The sequence below is a fragment of the Lactuca virosa genome, chromosome 4 (assembly GCF_052849685.1).
Source record: "Lactuca virosa cultivar CGN04683 chromosome 4, Lactuca_virosa_CGN04683_v6, whole genome shotgun sequence".
NCBI lineage: Eukaryota > Viridiplantae > Streptophyta > Magnoliopsida > Asterales > Asteraceae > Lactuca > Lactuca virosa.
Genome location: NC_136429.1, coordinates 388227090 through 388242180, shown reverse-complemented (window position 1 = coordinate 388242180; position 15091 = coordinate 388227090). Strand labels below are relative to the sequence as shown.

Below are 15091 nucleotides of genomic sequence, written 5' to 3'. Positions count from 1 at the left end.
TGTCTGCCCTGTAAACTAGATGTGATGTTAATACCCTTCTATGATCACTTAGTACATACGAATTGTATATAATCGAGATTGAATAGACAGTCGAATGGGTGAATCTGCCCTAAGACCACAACCAAACAAGGAACATGAAATAAGGCGGAAATCACACATTCCACTGTCTACCGGACATTAATTTTATATAACCCTGATGTATATGCTAAGTAATCACAGAGCTAATACCCCTCGAGACTGTTTAAAAAGTATATTACTACGTAAATGTGTCGTTGTTTTCTCCATGTGAGTTCTTATAACCATACTGTAACCTAAGATGGCCTGATCGCGATGTTCTTCAGGCGTCGGAATGTTAACGACATTTGTCACCCCAGGCCTGACGGCCTAACTGTAGCTAACAGTTAAGGTGCGGGATTGTCGGTCTCGTATATATCTATACACAAATATCTCTATCTCCCTACAAGAGACTCTGGTTAAAAGTCAGGACTTGGTTGGTACTTAGTTAAGTACATAAAGGCGTCTCACAAATTGCTTAAACGAGTTTACTAGTAATAAAGTGAAAAACCTTTTAGTAAATAACATGTAACTTTATAAAAATAGTCCATTTGTTCCATAAACTATACCTATTATAGTTTATAAGTTCGTTTCCGTTGATGTAAAAATCTTCGCGGCTTAACATGTTTTGTAATTGTTTGTAAATTTAATAGTAACGATGTTTGGCGTATTTAATAAATTTCACGTTTAAATACATATTAACGGTAAGAAAACATAATAAGAAATTTATATTTTTGAAAACAAGATTACTTGTTTTTTACTTGTATCCTCCCCCCCCCCCCCCCTAAAACATTGAAAAAGCTTGGAAAAATATGGGGGTATGAACTCACCTAGAATGTGTGAGCTCGGTTGAGTCGCGAAGTGCTAACGATGATCCTCAGATTATAATATGTGAAGTAATCGTATCCTAATAATATTTATAAACGATATCGTATATAAATTAATAAGATATTAAATTAAATAATAAATTTAGTAATGGTTTAAATAATAATTAAAGTGTTAGACAACACTTTAATTATGTAATAAATACTTACAAAAGCCTTAGGAATTGTTTTGAATAGTTCTAAGTGTTTTCAGTGTGCTTGGGGGGGGGGGGGGGGGGCTGTTTCGGTTGGAGGCTTGAAGATTTGAAGATATTGATGAATGTTCTTGGTATTCTTGGTGGAAATAAGAAGATCTGGGTAGAAATCTCTTGAAGATATGGGGTTTACGGATGATACTTGAGAGCAAAATGGCAACTGTTTGCGGTGTGAAATGTGAGAAATGAATTGAGTTCACGACTAAACTTATATATATATATATATATATATATATATATATATATATATATATATATATATATATATATATATATATATATATATAGCAATTAAATTTCGGCCTTAATGGGCATGCACAAATGTGTTTTCGATTCTAATGTGGGCTTCACTTGTGTTTTCAGTCCTTTAAAGGGTGATTTCGGTCATATGTGACCGAAAACCCTTTGCTCTTTGATTCTTCAACTGAAGACTCCATTTGATTCCTAATCCTTTGACCGAAAACTCCAATGTGGGGTGTTATTCTATGGTTTAAGCTTTAAACTTTTGCTTATATCAATTTATACTAACATAAATCAACTTAGGTTTCAAAATATACTTAGTTATTAGCTTATAAACATGCCCTTAAGGCAAAAGAGGGTACAATGCAACAAGAATTGCAATGTGCTTTCGCTTGTACTTGGTTAGGTTTCAGACTTTGCATGCTCTAAAATTTTCGGATTGTGACAAAAAATCATAATATTAGTTTACCAACTCTCCCCAAGTGTTCGACACATTTTCATATCAAGACTATATTTCTACACGATTAGGTACACTACCTATAATGTGTATTAGTTTAGCCATGATAAATTAGGATTTGTAAATATTAAAACTAGTGCATAAAATACACATCACATCTAAAAGAATCTTGAGGTATTTAAAAGGAACTTTGGATAATGGGATCATGTATAATAAAGGAAGATAGATTTGTATAGCTTCACTAATAGCGATTATGCTTGGGACTTAAATAATAGAAGAAGATGTTTGGTTATGTTTTTATGTTTAGTGAAGGTGTAGTCTCTTGAATGTTAGTCAATTGTTACACTCTCAACAACGAGAGCCAAATATGTGGCACCAGAAAGATATTCAAATCAAACATTTTGGCACATATAAGTTACAAAGAAACTGTGATGGGATGAACGAAAACAAACTATATTGTTTTAAGATAATAGTTTGGCAATAATTTTTTTCAAATAACCTAATGATATATGGGAGAAACACATACATGGAAGTGATATTTCTCTTTCTCACAGAACTTATTCAAAATGGAACAATTAAATTAGGATTTTATGGATCACAAGAGCATGCGGATGACATGAAACCTTTGTTTGTGGATCCATTCAGGAAATTTTGAAGTTAGAAGAAAAATGGAAATCGAACTTGTTTTTATAGTTATATTAAATTAGGGTTTATAGGTTTATTCTTGCCCTCATGCCTAGGTTATCTGATCACATGTTTAGTACTATGGTAGTTCAATATGTTCTGGTTTGTAGAGAAATCTTTATTATTTTATTATTTTACCAAGTCTTTATCTTTTAGTTCATGTTGTACTTCAGTGTCTATTTAAGGAGGCCTCCTTTGATGAATGATATTCATTAACTTTCTTCTAATTGTTTCTTCTTTTTCTCCCTAAAGTTTAATCTATAAGCATTGCTACCTAAATATAAATTGTATTTAATTGAGAGTATTCTCTAATTATGTAAGATCTAAGAATAATGTAGTTAACAGATACCTAGATTAGGTAGAAGTAGTGATATAGATGCAACACTTTATTTTTCAAGATGTTTATTGACAAATCTTTGTATGTGTATCTTCTCAAAAATTGTGAAATACTAGACAGACTAAAATCACTCTATAGAAGAGCAATATAACCATTATGACATAAGACATTTGAAAATATTTCTTAACTTTCATACTCAATTTTGGAAACCACATGAAATTGGTATGTCGATGTTCTAAGAAAACAACTTTTATAAGAAATCAAATATCTAAAGACATATTTAGATAGTGCTTGCATTTTGTTTGAAAATACTTTCATATTGGCAATGGATTTTCAATAAATCCAATACTTTTTCATTATGGTATTCATGATGACTAAGACTGAATGAAGTTAGTGGTTCCTATAATATTAACTTAGATTAAACCACTAATATGTGACTTTAGACCTACCTTTCTCCACAGAACATGAGATTGCTAAAAGCATGGGGGCTAATTACATTAAGAATTTTTGTATTTTTCTATTAGAGCGATAATGAATTCTATTTTTACTATAAATTAATGTGCATGTGTATAATTCTTCTCATTCATTTTTGTGTGTTATATATTAACATGTTTAGTCTATGAAATGGTGGAAGGATATTTCTAAATTTCCACAGTTCATTATAATGTCAAGAGTCGTTAAAATGTAACATCCTAAAAATCAAGGTAATGTTTTCATTTTCAAAACCAACCCAAAAACCATAAATGTTTACAAATCATAGTTACAAAAATTCAATTCACAACTTAGAGTATCCCAAAATCAAATCTCATAAAATTCGAAGGATGTGTACGACCAAGCCTTTGTCTTGCCCCTATCCTCTGAAGTACCTGAAACCATAGCAATCAAACTGTAAGCAAAAGCTTACTGAGTCCCCCCAAAGTACCACACACAATAATACAGATAACAACATGCATATACGAGCCTTCTACCTGAATGGACAGCCACGCAGGGTTGACACCCTATCTGTACCACTCTCCGGGCCTTTGGCCTGACTGGACCGCCTCTTGGACCTTCAGCCTATCTGGATCGCCCCAGGTATCTTGGCCTTCAACACAAAGCAATACCACCTCAACCCAACAAACCATAACAAGTCCACATATACAATAACAATCAATAACCAACAAGTATAGGTAATCATACAGATCTACCAATCTAACACGTACTCAGTGAACACATGTACTCATATAAATTTACTAGTCTAGCATATAACCAGCATAACATCAATCTAATATACCAGGACACATAATCGAGTGGACCGGAATTGGTGCCTTCGACCCACAAGTACAGTGACGTAAACTAAATCTACCACCCAAAATACCCAAAATGCCCCAAAGTTGAAGATTTCCAATCCCTTGTTCAATGGTCAAGTTCAGAAAGTCAAAATTCAATGAAAGTCACCATAGACTGAGTATGCTAAGCGTACTCAGTAACTATGCCATGTGTAGTCGCGACTCATGCAAATATCGAGGCTTCAGCCAAGTATGTGTATCGTACCCCCTACTACGCCCAACGTACTTGCCTAAGTTCCTCCTCCCCATTAAGTGCTTATTCCCTACATACCTCACATCCATAGCTCACATCTAGACCCAAAATGTCATTCTAAATTATAATGTTTCCAACTTTATGACTTTCCATTACTAGAAGTAGTCCAAAAACTAAAACCCTAACTTATTATTCCAACCAAATCATCATAACTCACGCATGAAGAAAGGAAAGGGACCAAGATCACATTTTTATGATTCTAAGCACCTAAAAACGTCTGAAAGGATAACTCTTATTTCTAGATTAAGCCATACTCATGAACACCAAGCTTAAGGGTCCTAAAATGATCTTAAACTCTAGGCTAGCAAGATCTAAACAAATAACTCATTAAGTTTCAAACTTCATACCTTCAAGGGATGCTTAATGGTGTGATACTTCTGGATCTCGGTTGCCCTAACCTTCCAAGATGATTTCACTATCTTCTCCTTCCTTCAAGAACACAAAATACACACTCTCAAGCTCAAAATGATCACACAACGGATTAGGGTTAACAAAGGATTATTTGGGGGATTGAGGCTGATGAGGGAAAGGGTTTTGAGGATTTAAGGAGGTTTAAATAGTGCTCAAACCCTAAAATTTAGGTTTGCTCACAAAATAAGAGCTACACCAAGTGTACGCCCCAAGTACGCTTAGCGTAGGGACCAGCTTTGCAACAAACTAAATACTTAGGTTCAAAATCGAAAATACATAACAACTGGGTGATACAATTCTCCGCCGCTTGAATCAGACTTCGTCCTCGATGTCCGATGTTGCGTATAACTCAGGATAGTGTTCTATCATGTCTACCTCAGGTTCCCAAGTCCATTCGTAACCCTTCCAATGGCGTCACTGTACCTTGACCAAAGATAACACCTTATTACGCAAGTCCTTCGTCTTCCTATCCAAAATCACCACCGGCCTCCCAACATAGTTTAGGCGATAATCAACCTGAATATCATCAAAAGGTATCACTACTGAATCATCAACCACACACTTCCGAAGCTGAGAAACATGGAAGGTGTTGTGAATCTGATTGGGCTCCTCAGGCAGATCCAGTCAATAGGCCACCCTGCCTACCCTGGCAACTACTCGAAATGGCCTAATGAATCAGAGCCCTGACTTTCCCCTCTCTCTAAAGCATATTACACCCATCAAGGGTCATACCTTCAGTATAACCATATCTCTGACCTGGAACTCCAACTCTTATCGACGTTTGTCGACATAACTCTTCTGCCGACTCTTAACTATCTACAACCTCTGCCTGATCTGTTGGATATGCTTTATCGTCTGGAGCATAACCTCGGTCCTTCCCATGAAAATGTGATCAACCTCTCATTAATAGACTGGGGTATGACACTTCTTCCCATAAAGAAACTAAAATGGTGTTGCACTGATACTGGAGTGATAGTTTTTATTGTAAGAAAATTCAGCCAGAGGAAAACATGAATCCCAACTCCCACCAAAATTGATAACACAGGCTCTCAACATATCCTCGAGTGTCATGATGGTCCGCTCGCTCTGGTCATTAGTCTGCGGATGATAAGTTATGCTAAAATGCAATCCCGTACTCAGATTCTCGTGAAACCTCTACCAAAATTGAGAAATGAACAAAAATCTCGATCAAGTACGATGGAAACTGATGTTGGGTTTTGTATACTACAACATCCTATGGTGCACATACAACCCTAAATACCTTGGATCTATGTTTTCACTAATTATACATGCAATGATGTTTCTAAGGTATTAAGCCTATGACTAGCATGCAATTGTCATATACCGTACAAGATACTAGTTAGGGTAACATACATTTTAAGTAGCTTGAAGTCTTGATGTATTTGGCCTTAAGAGCTTAGCCACAATAGTGTGGAAGCCTCAAATGAAGTCACAACACATCATGAACAAAGGTGGAACTTGAGAGAGAATCTCCATGCACCAAAAACACCTCCATGAACTCCAAGTACAAGTCTAGGCGTTTTTTGGCTATGAATGGACATATTTATATGTAGGATTCCAAGGGTCATGGGGATAACCCAAATCATACCCATGGGTGATATGATCAATGGTTCATGTGGCCCAACTCTTTATGTATCCATATATAAACTTGGTCCAACATGGATCATAAGCCCAACACATATAAATATAACTAATTAACATAATTAGTCCCCATAGATTTAATTAGTCTCCTTTGATCACTAAATTAATTCCAAATTAATTCTTGATCAATACTAATTAAAACATATGATTTCATATTAATATATTATAACTTATAATATATTAATAAATCATATATAACCTTCTCTCAAGAGTCCATCCTAGCAAATTGTCCTGATGATATGCAACCCAAATGGACCATGCTACTCTCGGGTCGAGTACATACCAATAATAGTTATGGGCTTAGGTGCTGTTTGTTTTTTGGAAAAAACCTCTTCACACCTCTTATTGTTGCGCGGCGCAGCACACGCGCAACACTTTTCATCTCACAGATGTTTGTTTTTCAGAAGTGTTCGGATTAAAAAACCTCTGTGCGTGCTCTTCTTGGCGCAGCACTTGTTTTGCCTCTTCCTACCTCTTCCAACCTCTTCTTCTTCTTCTTCTTTTCTTGATAAAATATTGATTATATATTATTGAAATCTTATTTCATATTTTTTTTCGTTTTTTTTTTGTTTATTCTTGTTGAATTTTTTTTTTTTTTTTTTTTATATTGAATAATAATAATTTGTTGATGAAATATCATTATTTTATGCTAAAATATCTTTATTTTGTGTTAAAATATCATTATTTTTTTGCTGAAATATCACAAATTATTGCCGAAATGTCATACATTATTAAATTTTCGGTATTAAAAAACTATATTCGGATTATAAAATCAGTTTATTTTAATTTTTTAATATCTGCAGCAGTATGCATATGTTAAAAAAACAAACACGCTTCTTATTACAGTCTGCAGCCGTTTGGTCCACCTCTTCTACTGCAGAGGGCTGCAGAGGTGGTCCGCAGACTTTATGAATTTTTGCTTCAAAAAAACAAACAGCACCTTAGACATCTAATCCAACAACCGAAACACCATGTCGAGTGAAAATATCGCACACATACACATCAACCAATTTCTCGGCCGAAGAGCTCTCCCAAATAGCTAGAAAGTGAGCACTCTTGGTCAGACGGTCCACAATAACCCATATCGCGTCAAACCCCTTAGTTGTACGAGGTAACTTGATGATTAAATCCATGGTGATCTATTCCTATTTCCATATGGAAATCTCCAAAGGCTGAAGCTCGCCGTGAGGCCTCTGGTGCTTGGCTTTGACCATCCAATGGGTGAAGCACCTCACAATATACCAGGATATCTCCCTCTTAATTTATGGCCACCAGAAACTAAGCCTCGAATCTTGGTACATTTTGGTGTCCCTAGGGTGTATCGAAAATATGGACTTATGTGCCTCCTCCAGTACAGTCTACGTGATCCTGCGAAAATCTGGTACCCAAACCCAACTGTTGGATTTAATTGTATTCTGTCAAATGTATGTATAGTATAGTTTGTTTTATTCCGGTTTGGGCATGTCTATTCTAGGATCTGCTTTGTAGCTCAGACTATATATATAGTGCATGCATGTAACATTAGGGTTAACATCATGAAACCCTAATTTTCGTTTGTACGCTCTTATAGAGAAGTTCTTGAGAACTCTTCTTGAGTCGATTAATCAAAGCATTAGGCACCCTTTTGATCTTCATTGTTCTTGTCTTTAATTCACATCATTACTATATAATCTATTGATCTTATTTATTGTTTTCACAATTGGTATCAGAGTAGGAGATAGTGTAATTAATTCTCTATTCTTTTGTCGAGTTTTTCTAGGGTTTGTCTTTTTACTTTGATTTGTTCTTCCTATCTAAGTTGTCTCAATCGATTGTAGATTCTAAATCTAGATCTCAAATTTTACCCTTGAACTCCATTCACATCTTACACGTCTGGATCTATTTTTTTCGTTGAATTCTTGATAAGATGGCTCACGAAGACCCTCACTCTCTTTCGTTTAATCTCTCGAGCAATATTGGATCCACGACAAGGATTCCAAGTCTCTTTCCAGATGATTATGAAGTTTGGGCACTCCACTTTGAAGATTATGTTCTTGGAATAGAAGAACCTGGTTCCATAATATGGCATGAGATTATGCAAGAGACGTACACGCATACAAATACCAAAAAGGAAATCAGACCTTGGCTGACTACAACATACTTCTTGTTGAACACACCGTTGCACAATATGAGAAGGATAAACTGATGAGTAATATAAAAGCAATGAGAACCATTCAATCTGCTCTTCCTACAGACACTTTTCGTCTTGTAAGTATATGCGATACTACTAAAGGTATCTAGGATAGGTTGAAGGAGTTATATTCTAGTGATGCTGATTTGTAACATTCCGTGCAAACATTGGTCTTATCAGAGTTTGAAGCGTTTGTACAAAAGCCTGATGAGAATTTGGATCAGACATTCAATCGCTTCAGTCATTTGCTAAGTAGGATGCTCAAGAACAATCTCAAGCGTGAAATAATTATATAAAAGGTCACATTTATGAATGGACTTAGATCCGAATGGAAAGCTGTTGTTTCCACAGTTAAGGCACATGAACAATTTAAAAACTATTCGTTGGCCAAACTTGTAGGCATTCTGAGATCTCAAGAAGAAGAAGTAACAAAGGAAGTGAAGCTTGTTTCAAGCATGGAATCCTTGGCGTTGGTTGAGAAGGGAAAGAAGACTCCTGAAGAAGATTCTGAATCAGACCTTACGGAAAGCAAAATCTAAAAAGAAGAAAAGGCTCTTTTGGTGTCTAATCCCAAGAAGTTCTATAAGAAGAACTTTTCCTATTATAGAAACAAGTTCAGGAAAAGTAATTCAAGTTCAGAGAAGCCTAGGGATGAGTTTTTCAAGAACTCTGAGAACGAGGACGAGAAGAAAGAAAAGAAATTATTGGGTGATTCAGGTTATGATTGTAATTACTGTCATGCCAAGAATCACTTTGTGTAGAAGTGTATGTTAAGGAAGCAAAATGAGAAGAGTGAAAATGAAAAGGACGAAGCCTATTATTTTTTCAGAAGATAGAGGAGCTTCAGAAAAAGAATAAATCAAATGTGAAGCCGGTGTTGATCGTATAGGAAGGCAGTGATGATGATGGATGAGTCGAGGTGTCTACAGACTCGGAAGACGATGAGGTCAGGAAACCCACACATGGCAAGTGCTTTGTAGCAAAGTCAGAATTGCATGGATACGAAGGCAGGTGCTTAATGGTTCAGAACGGAGTTTCGGAACAAAGAGGGTATGCTACTGATGGTGGTCGAGCTTTGGAAAGTTACATTGCTGCGAAGACAGTTTCGGAGCAAGTGAAAGAATGCAAGAAGGTGGTAGATAAGGTACATTCTATACTCAAATCTCTTAACATTCTCTTCTCTCATTATGATTCTGGACTAGACGATTTAAAATATACTATTTCTAATTTTAGTGATAGTTTAAAACGAACTTGTATCAGTAATTCTAATCTAATTTATCAACTTAACAGTGTAACATTTAAAATGGAAGAGAGAAGATTCAGAATAGAGCTTTGTAATTAGAGCTTACTAGGTCACGTGATGATGTCATTTATCTTAAAAGAGATAGTTGTGCACTTTTGAAACAAAGGAATATTTTTTATTTAATTGCTAAGCATTTATATTTCAATATTACTCAATTGCATTTGGATTGTTAAATAGGGAAAGGTCTGCCCAAAATGATTTTATCCTTTCTTGAATTGAAAGAGGATGCAATCGATGCTGATTGCTATAAATGTGAATCTATTGTTTCATTAGATGATGTTTCTGATTTATATAGGGTTGGACTTGAGAAAATCGAGGAAGACATATAGTCCAAAGACCACGAAAACATGTTAAAAGAAATGTTGAATGAAAAAGATAAGGAACAAATCAAATTAAGTACTATGCAAAAATATTACTCACTATGCAAGAAATTAATTTCAGAAAATACTTTCGATTCCGAAAACGTTTCTGAATTTGATAAAAGTGATATGAGTAAAATTTTTGTAGATGATGAAATTGATTATTTTGTTTTCGTGAAAAATGTTAATGAACCTAAGAAAAATTTGATTTCTGAAAACTCAATCGAATTCGTTCGAATTGTTGAAAACAAAGGTTCAAATGTTTTGAAAGAAAAAGCAACTGATTTTCCGAAAGTCCAAACTGTTATGAGTCAAGTTTTTGTTAAGATAGGACTGAACAAAAATGACACATCTGAACTTATGTCCCTGGTTGTTGAGGATAATACAAATGGATGCGATGAATTCTTCTGGTCGAAGCTGATTGATAATGGAAATGATACGAAAGGTCTTTCATAAATGACCTCATGGAAAACAAAAGGGAAATATGTTTCAGAACCGTTGAATCGTGTGGACCTATGTTACGATCAGGCTGGACCATGTGGCTCAAAAGATGTTTGCAGTGAAACCTCTTCCGAATAGCATGAAAAGCCAGTCAGAAAAGAAAAACCAAAATCTAACATTCATAAGTCTGCTGAAGAACTTATTGCTAAGAAAAGACAAATGAATGCTAGATATAGGAAGAATTTAAAAGAAAGAAAAAGTTTTTGGAAAGATAAGAGTTCAAATCAAAACTCCGTCAATTCAGAATGATCTTTTAATCAAAAAGTTAATTCCTCTCAAATTCCGAAACCAAAGTCAAATTTTTCTCCAAAATCACAAGTTTCGAAACAAATTGAAAAGCCTAAATCAAAGTGTTCTCTAAAAACTCAGTTTTCTAATCATCTCAAAAAATCAAAAGATTATAAGGGTAAAAGCAAAGTTGTTTCGGAACCAGAGATTACTCTCAATGAATACGAAGTAAATACGAACAGGGAGGAAAAGGCGTTTTCAAAAAGAATGTCACCAAAAATCAAAGAATATATTCAAAGAAAATCTAATTTTGTTGAAATTAATCTTTTTGATAACAAAACGGAACTTTACAAAATAGAAAAAGGGAAGAATCATGTTTTGAAAAGAAAACCATTTTGGGTTGATAAAACTAAGATATTTCATGTTCAAAAGAAATCCTCACAAGGACGCAAGATGGTTTGGGTACCTAAATCTCTCTAATTTTTGCAAGTTATGCATGACGAACAAAACGATTCGGAATGGTATATCGATAGAAGTTGTTCTCTTCACATGACTAGTAGAAGAAAAGAATTACGAGAGTCTAGATCTTTAAAGGATGTTGGTAGAGTAAAGTTTGGAAACAATGCTGCTGGAGAGATAAAGGGCTATGGAATGATTACGAATGGTGAATTCTCAATAAGGAAGGTTGCATACGTCGAGGGCCTACAACACAGTTTAATAAGTGTTTCGCAAATAGTTTTAGGTACAGGACTGAAGGTTTTGCTTAATGAAGAAGGTTCGGAAATAATCGAAAAAAAATCTAAGGTAGTGCTTCTAATGTCTAAAAGGAAAGGAGAGATGTTTCCTCTGAATTTGAATTCAATCAAAGGGAAAACATCCGTTTGCTTGCTTACGAAAGCATCTTCAGATGATAGTTGGCTATGGCACATAAGGCTTTCCCATCTGAACATCAAGGATATCAACAAGCTCGTCATTGGTGATCTTTTTCGTGGACTACCCTTTCTGAAATTCGAGAAGGAACATTTATGTGCTGGCTGTCAGCTTGGAAAACAAAGCAGGAAGAGTCACTCAACCATCATCAATACGAAAATTATTGAGCTACTGGAATTGTTGCACATTGCTCTTTGTGGTCCATCAGCCATCGAAAGTATTGGTGGAAATAAATATATTCTTGTTATTGTTGACGATTTTTCTAGATTTACCTGGGTGTTCTTTCTTAGACAGAAATCAGATGCAACTCCAAAGTTGATACCATGCTAGCATTAAAAATATAAATAATCACCTTATTTTTGACAGGTCTTCTTCCATATTTGTACAAAGAACAGGTACTACATTTTGAAAAGAACATGGTTTAATTGATTATGATGGAAACAACATTCTATGAACTCAAGTAAGAAATGAAATTATTACTTGATAAACAAAAGAGAGTGCTATTATAAGTATACTTGTGGGAATAGCTTGCAAATTAGTTTTAAAAAGAGCATCCCACTGCAAATCTCCACCTGCAACTTCCTAATATATCAACAATCAACAAATTATGAAAAATCTCATTATCAGCATTCTTATTACCATGAATTTACCAAAAAAAAATATTAAAATTACCACAAGAGCTGAAAAGGAAATTATGATGCCAGATATTAAAACTCCATTAACTGGCCCAATAACTCGGTGGCTACATCAAAATATAAAAAGGGTGAGCTTTTTTTGCATATATTTTGTATAACCATTTCATGAAAGCATGTTTCTATTTTTGCATTTAACCTTATTATATGAAAGCTAAATGAAAAAGTTAACAAATTAAATCAAATATGATTTGTTTGTATAGATATGGTAAAAGAAGAGAGATGAAGATAAGGCAATAACCACCTTCCAAAGTAGCAAATGTTGCCCAATAGAATTGAAAATAGAGATGTATATTCCCATTTGCAGTGCAATCATAATGGTACTCATTAAAAATCAAACATCATACAGGAAGGACCTCTTTGTATGATTTCACAGAATTTAATATCACCCACAAATGAGAAATCATGATGATATAATTTGTAGCATAATAAATATGTAAAATAATAATATCAATCTAAGAATCACGTGTTCTGTTAATATGCATCAAGTAGAGAATTAAGAAACATCTGTTGTTATTAGATCAAAGATCTCATCCAAAAGCATGAAGATTATATGAATGCAAAATTGTTTATGAGAGATTAAATCATACACTGGAATGCGAAGGGCATTAGTCAAGATGTCTGATGAACGAGCCACATAGCAATAAGGAGGGCATAATGTATAAAAATATATGACCAGCTAAAAAAAAAAAGATAAAATGGTCTACTTGTTAAAAGAAACATGAAAATAGGAACCAAGTTCCGGAAAAAGAAGTTGTTTACAAATTAATATGATACAGATCGATAGATATAGTCATCTAGAGTTAAATTAGGTGAAAGTACAATCTTATTTCTTGCTTTTAAGTTTTAACCCCTATATAATCAATAATGATAAATAACGCGTTAAACATAAGCAATCACTAAACTTAGTTTTGGAACTATGTAGCCCAATTAACATAATCAGATTCAGATCATCTTATCAAGTAATCTGAACTCCAATACTACCAAGTGTTCTTATAGCCATTGATACCTGAAAAACAAACATGCAAGTAGTTGTGAAATTATATATATATATATATATATATATATATATATATATATATATATATATATATATATATGTGTGTATATATATATATATATATATATATATATATATATATAATTATATATATATATATATATCTTGTGTAGTCAAGTGACATATGATCCAATGGCAAGTGTAAATTTGATAGCAAGACTTAATCAGGTAAGCTATGTATGCGTGTTCTTTCTTTTACTTAATACAGATAGAGTGACTTAATAGAGAAGCTCAGGGCCATTTCCAGCCCAACAAGCTTACACATATCTGGTATTGGCAGAAAAAAGAATAACTATGGACAACAAGATTCTAACTTTATTAACTAAACACCTTTCGCCCCTCCCATAGATGTTTAATGTTTCCTTCGGCCATTTCCAGCCCAACAAGCTTACACATATCTGTTATTGGCAGAAAAAAAGAATGGGTACTCATTCCAACAAAGTCATCGCAGCTCATCAAGTAGATATGTAGGTTGGGAAGAAGTGAAATTCTCGTCAATATCGAGTAGTCGGAGCTTTTTCATGCTTTCAAAAACATCAGCACTTAAACCCTACTTTGCATCATAGTCATAAATGTGGTATTCACTGTCTGACATTATGGCTTCAATTGCGTCTAGATTCTGCTACAAAGAAGTAAACAGTGATATATTCTACTAAATCGGAAAACAAAAATTAGAAGCCAAAAAAAGAACTTTATAAACATAATGATTAAATTTACCTTGTTTCCCTTGATTAAATCACGAATTTGTTCATGTTGCCATAGCCTGGTATTTGGGGAACTCTCACGAACTATTTGAAATCCTATTTCCTGAATGAGATCATGCATATATAGCTTTTTATTTGGAATAAGATAACATTAAAACTGAGTAAAATTAAGACTATTGCTATGGGGAAAATCGTATATACCTTGTGTCCTCTTTCTATATACTTCATAGCAACAAGCTCTTTCGTAACTTTGTTCCTCATCAACCTCGCAACTCCGAAGTTCCTAGATTCCTTTCTTCTATAGCAAAAGTGAAAACCCTAGTCTTTTAGCTGGTAATTAGGGTGAATTCACAGTGAGAAAGATAAGAGAGGGTGTTATTAATATGGGTTTTGCTGTAAAGAGAGGAATTTGGTGAATAAGACGTGAGATTGCAGAGGATTTAAGAAAAGTATGGAGAGAGAAAGAAAGAACATGCAACCCATCCGCGAAAAAGGGAATGTGTTTATATGTGTGTGAGAGAGAAACGATCAAAATCAAGATTTTATTTGGGACAGAGAAATAGAAAATCATAAGGTATACTCTGATCAAATAGCTCCCCACCAGCGCACAACTCCATGATTAGGTTAACAGATTGCTGAT

The 15091-nt window shown here is 34.4% G+C and overlaps 1 protein-coding gene across 1 annotated transcript; it reads left to right on the top strand.

The window, feature by feature from the left end:
- Positions 1-11557: 11557 nt before the first annotated feature.
- LOC145106389 (uncharacterized) lies at positions 11558-12420 on the top strand. The gene is made up of 2 exons (XM_079043383.1): positions 11558-12212; positions 12362-12420. Exons 1-2 carry the CDS (start codon positions 11558-11560, stop codon positions 12418-12420), a joined length of 714 nt encoding a protein of 237 aa, XP_078899509.1.
- Positions 12421-15091: the final 2671 nt, after the last annotated feature.